Genomic DNA, 15,374 nt, shown 5'->3' on the forward strand with positions numbered 1-15,374 from the left:
TTGTCCATCATTGCTAAAGGGGTTGAGTTTAAAAACAGAGAAGTAATGTTATAGCTGTACAAGGTGCTGGTGAGTCCCACCTGGAGTACGGCATGCAGATTTGGTCTCCTTAAGAAGGGATGTACTGGCATTGGAGGGGGTGCAGAGGAAGTTCACTAGGTTGATTTTGGAGTTGAGGGGGTTGGCTCATGAGGAGAGGCTGAGTAGATTGGGATTATATTCATTGGAATTCAGAAGAATGAGGGGGGTTCTTATAGAAACATATAAAATTATAAAGGGAATTGATAAAATAGAAATAGAATGTTTTCACTGGTGGGTGAGAGTAGAACAAGAGGGCATAGCCTCAAGATTAGAGGAAGCAGGTTTAGAACTGAACTGAGAAGGAACTTCTTCACCAGAGGGGGAAGTAGTTGATGCTACTTCAGTAGTCACTTTTAATGCTGAGGTACATACTTTTTTGAAAAAATAAACGAGTTAAGGGATATGGTGAAAATGTGGTTAAGTGAAGCTGAGTCCATGAAAAGACTGGCCATGATCTTAGAGTGACGGACTGACTTGAAGGGCTGAATAGCCTACTCCTGCTCCTAGTGCTTATGTTTATCTCAGCCTGTCTGCAGTCTTTAACGGAATTGTCTGTGCCATTGATCTTCAGTAGGGTATAAACTGCCGCCGCGACATTAACCGACTCAACCTGTCCACCCCTCTTACCCGCTCCAACCTCTCACCCTCGGAACGTGCAGCCCTCCACTCCCTCCGCTCCAATCCCAACCTCACCATCAAACCGGCAGACAAGGGAGGCGCGGTAGTAGTTTGGCGCACCGACCTCTATACCGCTGAGGCCAAACGCCAACTCGCGGACACCTCCTCTTATCGCCCCCTCGACCACGACCCCACCTCCCACCACCAAACCATCATCTCCCAGACCATCCATAACCTCATCACCTCAGGGGATCGCCCATCCACCGCCTCCAACCTCATAGTCCCACAACCCCGCACCGCCCGTTTCTACCTCCTGCCCAAAATCCACAAACCTGAATGCCCCGGCCGACCCATTGTCTCAGCCTGCCCCTGCCCCACCGAACTCCTCTCCGCATACCTTGACACGGTTCTGTCCCCTTTAGTCCAAGAACTCCCCACCTACGTTCGGGACACCACCCACGCCCTCCACCTCCTCCAGGATTTTCGCTTCCCCGGTCCCCAACGCCTTATTTTCACGATGGACATCCAGTCCCTGTACACCTCCATCCCCCATCACGAAGGACTCAAAGCCCTCCGCTTCTTCCTTTCCCGCCGCACCAACCAGTACCCTTCCACTGACACCCTCGTTCGACTGACTGAACTGGTCCTCACCCTGAATAACTTCTCTTTTCAATCCTCCCACTTCCTCCAAACTAAAGGAGTTGCCATGGGCACCCGCATGGGCCCCAGCTATGCCTGTCTCTTCGTAGGATATGTGGAATAGTCCATCTTCCGCAACTACACTGGCACCACTCCCCACCTTTTCCTCCGCTACATCGATGACTGTATCGGCGCTGCCTCGTGCTCCCACGAGGAGGTTGAACAGTTCATCAACTTTACTAACACCTTCCATCCCGACCTCAAATTCACCTGGACTGTCTCAGACTCTTCCCTCCCCTTCCTAGACCTTTCTATTTCTATCTCAGGCGACCGACTCAACACAGACATCTACTATAAACCGACTGACTCCCACAGCTATCTGGACTAAACCTCCTCCCACCCTGCCCCCTGTAAAAACTCCATCCCATGTTCCCAATTCCTTCGTCTCCGCCGCATCTGCTCCCAGAAGGACCAGTTCCAACACCGCACAGCCCAGATGGCCTCCTCCTTCAAGGACCGCAGATTCCCCCCAAACGTGATCGACGATGCCCTCCACCGCATCTCCTCCACTTCCCGCTCCTCCGCCCTTGAGCCCTGCCTCTCCAACCGCCACCAAGACAGAACCCCACTGGTTCTCACCTATCACCCCACCAACCTCCGTATACAGCGTATCATCCGCCGTCATTTCCGCCACCTCCAAACGGACCCCACCACCAGGGATATATTTCCCTCCCCTCCCCTATCAGCGTTCTGCAAAGACCACTCCCTTCGTGACTCCCTCGTCAGGTCCACACCCCCCACCAACCCAACCTCCACTCCCGGCACCTTCCCCTGCAACCGCAGGAAATGTAAAACTTGCACCCACACCACCTCCCTCACTTCTCTCCAAGGCCCCAAGGGATCTTTCCATATCCGCCACAAGTTCACCTGTACCTCCACACACATCATCTATTGCATCCGCTGCACCCGATGTGGCCTCCTCTACATTGGGGAGACGGGCCGCTTACTTGCGGAACGCTTCAGAGAACACCTCAGGGATGCACGGACCAACCAACCCAACCACCCCGTGGCTCAACACTTTAACTCCCCCTCCCACTCCACCGAGGACATGCAGGTCCTTGGACTCCTCCAGCCACATACGACCAATTCCGGTTCCTGCATGAATGCCGAAAGAATCGAATCCTTCCACCATGTGTCAGATACAGACCACCAGTCAATAACCCACAAGCCAGGGACACAGCCAGACAGAAAGGATTCAAGATGATCCAGGTAATGATTACAGACGCTCACAACCGACTTCACAAATACAGACAAGAAATTGCGTGCCAAAAATTGTTAATTTCAAAAACCACCGATCAGGAATGGACCCAGACCATAGAACAGGCTGTCACCGTAGGACAGAACAGGACCACACACCGCAAAAAAACAGCACTAAAAGAAAAAATGGCCAAACTCTCACACAAAGAGGACACCACAACACACCTGGGTTAGAAACCTCTCCCAAAGACAGGTCACAGACACGGAAAAAATAATACTGGCCAAGGGAGTCAACTACAACCATAGGGACGCCAAGACAGCAGACTTCCTAGCAGCACGGGAATGCACGCTCAGGAACAATGGACTGATAGAAAAGACACAACAAACAGTGAGACAAAGTATCGTACCTCTGATAACAAGGAAAAGGCAAACACATAACCTCAACACCAAGGAGAGGGAAACACTAAAATTACTAAGAAACGATAAGAACATAATCATACTACCAACGGACAAAGGCAGAATGATGGTCATCCTGGACAAAGCAGACTACATCCAAAAAGCACAACAACTACTTGCAGATACCAACACCAACTAAAAGAGGGAGTTTGACCCCACCCCACAGTTCACCAATAGGATAAACAACACTGAGGAATCTACAAAAAAACGGACAGATAACCAGGTTTGATCTACAAAGAATGAAACCTGAAAGCAACAACACCCCCAGATTCTATGGATTACCTAAAGTGCACAAACCAGACATCCCACTCAGACCCATAGTATCACTACCAGGGACACCATCACACAAACTGGCTAAAGAACTACAGCCGAAACTGAAACACCTGATCAGCGGATCCAGACACTCTATACAATCATCACAAATATACACATAGACAAGGAAGAAACCATGGCTCATTCGATGTAATGGCACTGTTCACCTCTATCGACAAAACCCTAGCCAGAGAATCAATAGCCGACCTGCTGACATACAGAACAGACAACAGGACATTGAATCTATCAACAAAGACTGCATACTCAAACTACTGGACCCGTGCCCCTCAACACACTTCACATTCAACAACCAAGTATATGAGCAAATCAACGGCACACCCATGGGCTCAACCATCTCTGGACTCATAGCAGAAACAGTAATGCAAAAATTTGAACAAACAGTCTTACCGCAAATTCAACCCAAACTATGGGTCAGATATGTGGATGACACCTTTGTAATCATTAAAAACACAGAAATAGAGAAACCACATCAGATCATCAACGCCACACTCAGGAATCCGATTCACGAGGAAGAAAAGGACAACCAACTCCCATTCCTAGACATGATGGTACAGAGACCACCTAATGGAGAATTCACCACAAAGGTATGCAGGAAAGCCACACACACAGACCAAGTCCTGAACTGCGAAAGCAACCACGTCAACACACACAAAAGAAGTTGTATAAGACACTATTCAAAAGGGCCACAACACACTGCAGTACAACAGAACTGCAAAAAGAGGAAGAAGAATACTTATACAATGTATTCACCAAAAACGGATACCCGTGCAATTTCATCAACAGATGCCTAAGGGAAAGACAGCGGAACGAGGACATGCCACAACCCAAAGGACTAGCCACACTACCATACATCAAGAGCATTTCCGAACTGACAGCCTGACTACTGCGACCACTAGGACTCATAACAGCACACAAACCAACAGCCACTCTTAGACAACAACTCACCAGAACGAAGGACCCGATACTCAGCATGAGCAAAACCAATGTAGGGTATAAAATCCCATGCAAGGACTGCACAAAATGCTACTTAGGACAAACTGGAAGACAGCTAACGATCCGCATCCATGAACACCAACTAGCCACGAAACGACACGACCAGCTATCCTTAGTAGCCACACATGCAGATAACAAGCAACATGAATTCGACTGGGTCAACAATACTATTATAGGACAAGCCAAACAGAGAACAGCCAGGGAATTCCTAGAGGCATGGCACTCATCAATCAATAAGCACATCAACCTGGACCCAATATACTGGCCACTGCAACGGACAGCTGGAACTGACAACCGGAAGCAGCAGATTCAAACCACTACAAATGCCGGAGGAAAGATCACAGAAGCGCTTCACAGGAGGCTCACAAGCACTGAGGATGTCACCTAGATATGGGACGAATTGTCTGCAACACAAATTCCCAGCTCGGCGAACAGAACCACAACATTTTGATATGTTGGGGCTGCTCCTTTTCTGACCTTATTCACATCTATTAACATTCACTCCCTCCACCACTGATAGTCAATGAAGTAGTGTGCACCATCTACAAAATGCACTGCAGGAATTTACTTAGGTTTATGACCATTACCCTCTTGACAGAACGCCTGCACGTTCCCCTCCAGGCCTCCATCTCCGGGACTGGGCTATGGTTGGAACTGCACACAATGATTGATGATGATGGTGTCATTGCCTGGAAAATAGGATTTGATAAATATAATAATGTTAAGATGTTGACTGGCTAGTTTATGGGACCGCTCTTCTAGATAGGCACAAGTCCACAGGTGTTAGTAAGGAGGACTCTGCTGGGTTAACAGACCTGGGTTTGCTGCTGTCATTTCAAGGTTGATATCAGATAGTCTAACTATCAATTAACTCTTTTTAAATTTTATAGCAGTTTGGTGCAACTGAGTGGGATACTAGGCCATTTCAGAGGATATTTGGAAGTAAGCCACGTTGCTATCAGGTATAGGCCATATCATGCAAGAATGACTGACAGATTTCCTATCCTAAAGGATATAATTGAATCAGATGGTTTTTATGACAATCAACAATGGTTGCATTATCACCATTGCTGAGACTAGCTTTCAATTCCAGATTTTAATTAATTCTATGTAAATTCCAATAGTTGCCATACATATCCTAGCATTTAGCCTGGGGCCTCTGGATATCATTTCCGTGACATTATCATTAGACGTACTGTTTCTTATGTTCATGCACTAAATCCTCAGTATTTGCAAAATTGCAAATTTGCCAATCCACACCAAAAAAAGTAACAACAAAAATTAACATTTGGGGGCAAAAAAGGTTAATCAGCGATTTTGTTTTTTAACCTATTTTTAAGCAAGCTCCATACTCGCAAATTTCATTCACAGTGTTCTCAGGAGCAGAATCCTTGTGGATATGGAGGAATGACTGTACATGCCCATTTTCTGTAAATAGCATTTGGGTCTGGAATCTTGAGGGTAGATATTGTTGTGATTGCAGTAGGCTCCAGAGCTCAAAAAGAATTAGTGCCAAAATAGAGACATGAATAGGCACTGAGCAGAGAGATGTGGACCATGTGCAGGCAGATGCGATTAGTTTAGAATTGCATTTTGATTGCCACAGACATGGTGAACTGAAGCGTCTGCTCCTGGACTGTACTGTTTTATGTTTTAATTGAAATCGTATTAAATGTGGATGTTAAATACAGGTACACTTTTGTACTGCTTGAGTTAAATGCAAATTATTTAAGACTATAACTGTTTGTGTTGTAAAATACTAAAACCTGTCCGTACCCTGTGAGGGTTTAAAACTGAAAATGTTACAAAGAAGAATTTACATGAACAATCTAAGCTCTGGTTTACTTATTTAAAAAATGTTTACAATGTTTGTTGGTCTTGTTAACTGAGGATTCTTGTCCTGAATTTAATTTTAGGATCTTGTTTCGCTGTTTAACTTTCATAATTATGACAACCTGAGACACTTTGCGAAGAAACATGATCCTCGTAGGGAAGGTGGTGAAGTACGGGTAAGTTTAACTTTTAAAACCAGATTGAAAATAAATTTTTATCTAATCTTAAAAAAAATGAATTAATCTCAAAGTGCCAAATTGCTCAGTTGATGAGGATTGGTGATTTGTTAGATGCATTACCAGAAAGAATCAAATCTGTTGCAATTACTTTGAAACGAAACAGCAATTGCTTTGTGTTTTCCACTGAAAATAGGAGCAGAACAGGTTTAGTAAAAAAAAACTATCAAATGCTGAGCTTCATGTGTGGATAATCTTTCAGGAGTAGAAATCAAATTATGATTTGTAGTTGCCTCTTCAGGATGTGTAATTTGCTCAGAGCCATTATTACATCTACTCCCCGTACCACTGGGAAGAAAGTATGTTGAATAGCATTTCATGTACAAAGAATATTAAGAATAAATATAAAACAAATAATTTTTACAGAAATTACATTGCTTTTTGATGTGTTCCATTCCTTTTAGGAATTGCTGGTATTCTAGTTCCTAACCATTCTTCAAAATTTAGTCTTGCAATAAACCATATACCAGTTATTTTTATATATTTATAAATGAACAATTGTAATGACGATGCAGAAATGGAAGAGAACTAGATGTATATGCAAAACAATCTTTGAAGTTGACAAGACAACATGATATGGTCATGAAGAACAGACTGGAACCTTTATTTTATAGATAGAAATATAAAGTACAAAAGAAAGGGAGTAAAGCAACACTTGTATAAATTGCTTGCTAGACTTCAATTTGGAGCTGAAAAATGTGTTGCTGGAAAAGCGCAGCAGGTCAGGCAGCATCAAAGGAGCAGGAGAATCGACGTTTCGGGCATAATCCCCTCCTCAGGAATGAGGAGGGTGTGCCAAGCAGGCTAAAATAAAAGGTAGGGAGGAGGGACTTGGGGCAGGAGCATTTGAGCGTAGGGGGATGAAGGTGAGGCCTCTGTTGAGGACTGATTTGGAGTCTTGTTTGATTTTGGGCACCACATTCGATGAAGGATTTAAAGGTTCTGGAAATGTTTAGGAGGGGAATTAATAAAATCATTAAATGGGGATAGAAGCTTCAAAATAAGGAACCTGAAAAGATTTGGATTGTCTATAAAGGAGCTGATAAGGGAAGATATAAAAGAAATACCATAAATAAGGAATGATTTCAGTAGTTATTAGGATAAACATCATGCACTAAGAGGCTGTTTGACAGCCAGAGGAACATAGATTTAAAGTAGCTGGCAAAAGAATGAACAAAGTGACAAGACATTTTTATTTGTATTCATGGTGCAGTCTGAAATAACTCCACGCAGACTGGTATCTCGTCACTAAGTCACCTTTTATTTCAAAGTACATAGTACTTGAAATGAGTCCGGCTTCCTGACAGCCAGGTCTGAGGACCCCTGACACTCCTGTTTATATCTGTCAGCCCAAGCTCCCTGATTGGACTGTTAATCTGCTCCAGTCAGGAAACTCGTTGAGATCCATCTGGCTAACCTTGTTACAATCCCTATAGCCCTCCCCATCTAAGTGGCCTATTCTTTTTCTTGTCTCTTGTGGGGAATTTTCACACAGGTTTTGGTTCCTCCAACTCTGCTGTGGATATATGGTGTGTACCAGATCGCCTCTTGTGCTCAGAGCAACTCTGAATAAATTCATTCTCCTCTTCAGGAGTAAAGGCATTGAGGTGGTGACATCCACCGTATCCATCTCGGATTCTGAGTTTTCTATTGGCTCAAAGGTAGAAGACAGAGGGTGGTGGTGGAGGGTTGTTTTTCAGACTGGAGGCCTGTGACCAGTGGAGTGCCACAAGGATCGGTGCTGGGTCCTCTACTTTTTGTCATTTACATAAATGATGTGGATGCGAGCATAAGAGGTACAGTTAGTAAGTTTGCAGATGACACCAAAATTGGAGGTGTAGTGGACAGCGAAGAGGGTTATCTCAGATTACAACAGGATTTGGACCAGATGGGCCAATGGGCTGAGAAGTGGCAGATGGAGTTTAATTCAGATAAATGTGAGGTGCTGCGTTTTGGGAAAGCAAATCTTAGCAGGACTTATACACTTAATGGTAAAGTCCTCAGGAGTGCTGCTGAACAAAGACACCTTGGAGTGCAGGTTCATAGCTCCTTGAAAGTGAAGTCGCAGGTAGGTAGGATAGTGAAGATGACGTTTGGTATGCTCTCCTTTATTGGTCAGAGTATTGAGTACAGGAGTTGGGAGGTCACGTTGCGACTGTACAGGACATTGGTTAGGCCACTATTGGAATATTGCGTGCAATTCTGGTCTCCTTCCTATCAGAAAGATGTTGTGAAACTTGAAAGGGTTCAGAAAAGATTTGCAAGGATGTTGCCAGGGTTGGAGGATTTGAGCTATAGGGAGAGGCTGAACAGGCTGGGGCTGTTTTCCCTGGTGCATCAGAGGCTGAGGGGTGACCTTTATAGAGGTTTACAAAATTATGAGGGGCATGGATAGACCAAATGGCAAAGTCTTTTCCCTGGGGTCAGGGAGTCCAGAACTAGAGGGTATAGGTTTTAGGGTGAGAGGAGAAAGATATGAAAGAGACCTAAGGGACAACTCTTTCACGCAGAGGGTGGTACGTGTATGGAATGAGCTGCCAGAGGAAGTGGTGGAGGCTAGTACAATTGCAACATTTAAGAGGCATTTGGATGGATATATGAATAGGAAGGGTTTGAAGGGATATGGGCCGGGTACTGGCAGGTGAGACTAGATTGGGTTGGGAAAGCTGGTCGGCATGGAAGGGTTGGACCAAAGGGTCTGTTTCAATGCTGTGCATCTCTGACTCTAAGCTCTTCATTTGAATTTTGGGGGGATAGCTGGGAAAGCAATAGATAGATGCTGGTGGAGAGTGATGGTGATAGGTCGGAGGGGAGCATTGCATGGACTGTATGACTCTAGACGAAGGAGGAGAACCCACCTGTTCTGATGCCCTTTGCAGCTATTCTGAAGGGCTGGGTGTGTTCTATTGCTACTCCATTTACTAGTTTGCAGCTTTCATGTGGTCCCATGTGCATGAACCGGACCCCCTCACTTACCTGAACTTTGAGATCTGACCTCGTGTCAACCATGCCTCTTATACATGCAGGACCACCTCCATGGTTTTGGCACCAAACTTTGCCCCTGAAGTAAACTGTCTCATTTAGAGGATTCTTGCATCTGGCATTGGCGTTTTGAATGCCATTTCAGGCCCCCTGCCCCTCCTCCACAGGTCCAGGAGGATCAGAATTAAGCTGGTCCAGACTCTCCTCCCCATTAGCAACTCAGCTGGAGCAATCCGTGTAGTTACATGAGAGGTGGTCCAATACTTAAATAAGAACTGAAGCAGTTTGGTATCGAGTGGAGCTGTAGACTTTTTTAACATCCAATCACTTGGAGTGGGCATCCACAATGACTAAGAATGTTAAGCCAATGAACGGGTCAACATGTAACTGAGTCCAGAGTTTACTAGCAACTCCATGAATGTGGGTTTGTTGTTGGCAATAATGTTTGTCCTTGTTGACAGTCTGGGCCCTGCCCCATTAACACTGTCTGCAACTACTGGCCACCAGATGTCTTGTCAAAGTCTTCATTTTAGACACCCCTGGATGATACTGGTGGAGTTTGGCCAGGATCTGACAGCGACCTTTGCTTGGGACAATTACTCTTGCTCCCCAAAGTGAAATGTCGTCCTCTATGTTGATTTGGTCTCATCAGGCCCTTTGGTTTCCTTCATCACTACCACCAGTTATAGTTTTGCTAGGCCCAAATCTTTTTACATCCTCAGTCTGATATTGTCAGCATTGACCGGAAGGGTGTCCAGAAAGTTTAAAACTAGAATGGTCCTTTCCAATGGTGGCTCAAGGCATCCACATTTATACTTGGCTTCCTGGATGGTGTTCCAACTTAGAATGACAGTCCACTGCTGAATTCGACCTGGAGCTATGGGCAACATGTCCTCGTCCTCTTTAGATAGCCCTAGACCAAATTTATGTCCAGAAAGGTATTGGTGGAACTTTCTCACACCAGAGATGATCGCCAAATCTTCCTTCTCTATCTGGGTGTATTTGCACTCTGCATCAGCCAAAATCTGGGAAGTGTACGCTATTGGCCGTTCCTGTACTTTGGGCTGCCTGTGAGCCAACACTTCCCCAATACTGTACAGGGAGGCATCACGTGTCAGTACCTGATTTTGCTTGGAATCACAGTGTGCCAATACCTTGGAGGATGATAGCCATTTCTCCACTTCCCTTTGGGCTATGTCTTAGCAACGAGACCATTTCCAAGGCTGTCCCTTTTCAATAGCAGATGTAAGGATGCCAGGATGGAGGGCAAATTATGTATGAAGTTTCTGTAAATATTCCCCAATCAAAGGAAGACTTAAGCTCTGGTACAGACATAGGGGCCAGGACACCTAACATCTTCTTTCAATGGGTGTAACCCAGTCTTATTTACTCTGTTAACCAAGTAGGTGATTTGGGGTGCCAGGAACATACATTTTTACCTTCTGTATACGGCCACCTTAGAGAAACGTCTAAGTTCTCTAAGTGTTCTTTATTGGTCTTCCCTTATATTAGCACGTTATTCTAGCTAAACGGCAACCTGGGGTAGATCTTTAAAATATTCTCCATCTGTTGAAAAATAGCACAGGATGATGATTCCCTAGATGGCAGTCTTGTTTCTTTTGTATAAACACCCACATTTTTTAATTTTTCCCAGCACCCCATGTTGTGTGTGTGCAGGTGTAGGGCACAGTGGAAAAAATGAGTGCAGAAAACTTTCTTCACTTTCCATCACCAGGAAGAAAGGAACACCCAAGTGGCCAGTGACAAGCAGTGTCCTTCTCAATAAAGGATGATGCCGAAGTGATCAAAAAGGTGAAATGGAGGGCAGGGATCAAATCAAAATAGAATCGGAGGGGAAAATAAATCACTCCACATCCCACGATACACATCTCTCCCTGAAAATCTCGAGAGTATTGGTAGAAATGTGTGCTCCCTCTCCAGGCACACCTGGACCCTAACGTAACTGCTGAAGAGGGTCAGGCAATCAACCTTAATGATCCCCTCCATGTCCTGCTGCCTGGACATGTTTATGGCCAGTGTGGCCAGGCCCTGGAGCAGACCCACAAGGAGATCCTGTAACCTGTCCTCCCCCCTTTGCACCGGGTGCGCAAAAGATCAAGAGCATAGGGCAGAAGTGCAACCAAAAACATTTTTAAAAAGTTCTTGAGAAAACAAAGGGAGTGCAGATGCCCACACCCTATATATACATGGTCCACAGGTTCCACAGCACCACAGAACAAGCATTTGGGCTGGGAATTCATGAACCACCACAATCTGCTGTTGCAGGGGACTGCTGTGTGCAGCACCCTCCATTCCTAGATCCCTGAACGAAAGGGGGAGGTAGTCTTGTGTATTTTTTTTAACACCTTGCGGTGCCTACCTTTCTCTTAAAATCTCGAGTGTGTTGGTGAACACTGCGTGCTCCTTCTCCAAGGACGCCCAGGCTCTGCTCTCCTGTTTATATTTTTTTTCTCTGGCAGTCTTGTATATTGATACAAACTTTGATCGGTATTAATTGTAGCATAATTGTGAAGGTCATCCCACTCCAGGTTTGCATGCATGTCTTCCATGCGGGACATTATCCAGCTACGAGAAACCGTTTACCATTTGTTTGAAATCCCCACAAAGTGTGAATCACACTATTAGCCTTCATAATCTATATGACCAGTGCTGCTCATTCTGCAAACTGTATTGATTTGATATAATTCTTTCACTTTCTTTATTTCTGCCTCAATTATTGCACGCAAGGCAAATGGGCAAGCCTTGCAGAATCGTGGATTTACTTTCCAGTCAACGTGCAAGGTGACCTTTGCTCCTTTGATAGTTCCTCGACCTTCCTGAAAAACTTTAAGGTATATCATTAGGACTTTGGTTAGGCAGCCATTTTCTAATTGAAAAATATTGAGCCAATCAAGATGAATCTTTCTCAATCAATTTCACCCTGTCAGGCATGGGCCCAAGCCTTTTACTCCAATTAGTAGTAACTGAACCAGCTGCTCCTCATAATAGCCTGGAACCAAAGTTGCTTTCTTAATTGACAAAGTTTCCCTAAAGGTTCTCAAACTGAAGGGTTGGAGTCCAGCGTGAATTTTGTTCAAGACTGGTTCAGCAATCACTGGCTGTAGTAGTATCAACCTCTATCAGAATGAGGTGACCATTTAACCAGATGTTTTTATTTGTCCTGATTTAACTGTTCGAAATCGGATGCAGTTGGGATTTTCAGTGTGTACACTCCCCTGGATGTTGGCTTACGTGTTCTCTTACTCAATTCAGGCTCAGTGGGACTTCTCCTGTCTCAAGTCTATATACTGGCAGCAATTACAATGGCTTGCAAGACCAAATCCTGAAAAACATGTTAACAATTTGGCTTTGTTTTGGGGTTTTGCTTTATGCTGATCTAGAGTCCCTCTGTTTCGGATATGTCCAGCGTGAAGTTATGCAATTGCCTTCACTCGAGTGGTGTCCCCCACGTTCAGTGGGCCTGGTGGGGGTGTCCACTTCTATGAATTACCCTATATACCATAGGCTCCACTTGCAGCATTTTCTAATGACAAAGCCAAGAGTAGTACCTATTGAAGTCTGCAGAGGTTTCAGTTAGTAGGTGCTCTTGCTTGTTTATATCATTAAACCCACTCTCGTAGTACAGAAATAATTCCACAAAGGCTGGTATCCCATCATCAAATGACCCTTTATTTCCACATGCATGATACTTGACATTGGTCCGGCTTCCTAAGAGTTAGCTCTCAGTGAGTAGAACTTCTGACACCCCTGTTTTTCTTTAGTGTCAGGATGTTGGACACTCCTGTTTTTTATTTAAAAAAAAAACCCACACTACTGCTTAACTGTGGTAGTGCTTATTTTTCCCCAGTACCCATGGTGTGTATGTGTAGGTGTGAGACACAGTGCACGAATCGTTATTCAATTTCCACCACCAGGAAGATAGGAAAACACGAAGTGGTCTTCAGACCTGCCCTCCCTCCTCCGTACTGGGTGCCCGAAGATCAGGAATATGGGACTGAATTGCAACCAAAAGCAGAGAAGGAGGTTTTTGAGAAAATCAAAAAGGGAGTGCAAACGCCCACACCCAATATACACGTGGTCCACGGACTCCTCAGCGCCGCAGAACAAGCAGTTGGGCTGGGAGTCCGTGAACCACCGCAATCTGCGGTCGCAGGGGACCGCGACACTCCTGTTTATTTATTTTTTTTTAAAAAAACTTTCCTGTTTATTTTTTTCTTATTTTTATTTCCCCCACACTACCGCCTAACTGCGGTAGTGCTTATTATTTTTATCCCCAGCACCCATGGTGTGTGTGCACAGGTGTGAGACACAGTGAGAGACACAAAGTGCACAAATCTTTATTTAATTTCCACCACCAGGAAGAAAGGAAACACCCGAGTGGCCTGTGACAAGTAGTGCCCTTCACATCAAAGGGCAATGCTGTGTGATCAAAACAGTGAAGGGGAGGGCAAGGACTAAATCAAAATAGCGTTGGAGGGGGAAATGATGCACTCCACTCCCTGCGGCGCCCACCTCTCCCTGAACAACTCCAGGGTGTTGGTGGACACCGCGTGCTCCTTCTCCAAGGACACCCGGGCCCTAACGTAACCGCGGAAGAGGGGCAAGCAGTCGGCCCTAATGACCCCCTCCACGGCCCGCTGCATGGACCTGGTTATGGCCAGTTTGGCCAGGCCCAGGAGCAGACCCACGAGGAGGTCTTCAGACCTTCCCTCCCTCCTCCGTACTGGGTGCCCGAAGATCAGGAATATGGGACTGAATTGCAACCAAAAGCAGAGGAGGAGGTTTTTGAGAAAATCAAAAAGGGAGTGCAAACGCCCACCCCCAATATACACGTGGTCCACGGACTCCTCAGCGCCACAGAACAAGCAGTTGGGCTGGGAGTCCGTGAACCACCGCAATCTGCGGTTGCAGGGGACCGCGACACTCCTGTTTTTTTTTCTTTTATTTTTATCCCCAGCACCCATGGTGTGTGTGTGCAGGTGTGAGGCACAGTGAGAGACAAGGTGTACAAATCTTTATTCAATTTCCACCACCAGGAAAAGTAGGAAAACACCCGAGTGGCCTGTGACAAGCAGTGCCCTTCACATCAAAGGGCAATGCTGTGTGAACAAACAGTGAAGGGGAGGGCAGGGACTAAATCAAAATAGAGTTGGAGGGGGAAATGATGCACTCCACTCCCTGCGGCGCCCACCTCTCCCTGAACAACTCCAGGGTGTTGGTGGACACCACGTGCTCCTTCTCCAAGGACACCCGGGCCCTAACATAACCGCGGAAGAGGGGCAGGCAGTCGGCCCTAACGACCCCCTCCACGGCCCGCTGCCTGGACCTGTTTATGGCCAGTTTGGCCAGGCCCAGGAGCAGACCCATGAGGAGGTCTTCAGACCTGCCCTCCCTCCTCCGCACGGGGTGCCCGAAGATCAGGAGCGTGGGACTGAAGTGCAACCAAAAACAGAGGAGAAGGTTTTTCAGAAAATCAAAAAGGGAGTGCAAATGCCCACACCCAACATACACATGGTCCACGGACTCCACAGCGCCACAGAACAAGCAGTTGGGCTGGGAGTCCATGAACCACCGCAATCTGCGGTTGCAGGGGACCGCGACACTCCTGTTTATATTTGTTAGTCAGGGCTCCCTGATTGAATCAGGTGAACAGCCCTAATTAGGGAGCTTGTCTAAGGTCAACTAGCTGGCAATCATTACAGAAGCTTTCTGATGTACAGTGCCTCATTTGACTCAATATGTTTCTATAAGTTATCAATTCTTGACTCTGTTGTGTAAATGACAAATGTGAGTTTACACTTCTAATTGCCTCGTCTGCCAATATAAAAAGGGCTAACCCTTTTAAGCTAATAAACTTTGGCTACGGATAGTCACCATCAAGCAACTTCCAAACATGCCCAAATGATCCATTCTCAGCAGTCATAT

At 45.6% G+C, this 15,374-nt stretch overlaps 1 protein-coding gene across 2 annotated transcripts in view; it reads left to right on the top strand.

Moving 5' to 3' along the window:
* The window catches only part of glsa (glutaminase a), a 119,976-nt gene that overhangs the window by 70,726 nt on the left and 33,876 nt on the right, over positions 1 to 15,374 (top strand). For both annotated transcript variants that reach the window (XM_060827376.1, XM_060827377.1), the window contains exon 14: positions 6,294 to 6,386. In XM_060827376.1, the coding sequence (XP_060683359.1) occupies positions 6,294 to 6,386 (93 nt within the window). The remainder of the gene's footprint in view (positions 1 to 6,293; positions 6,387 to 15,374) is intronic.

Source organism: Hemiscyllium ocellatum, chromosome 7 (genome assembly GCF_020745735.1).
Source record: "Hemiscyllium ocellatum isolate sHemOce1 chromosome 7, sHemOce1.pat.X.cur, whole genome shotgun sequence".
In the NCBI taxonomy this organism is placed as follows: Eukaryota; Metazoa; Chordata; class Chondrichthyes; order Orectolobiformes; family Hemiscylliidae; genus Hemiscyllium; species Hemiscyllium ocellatum.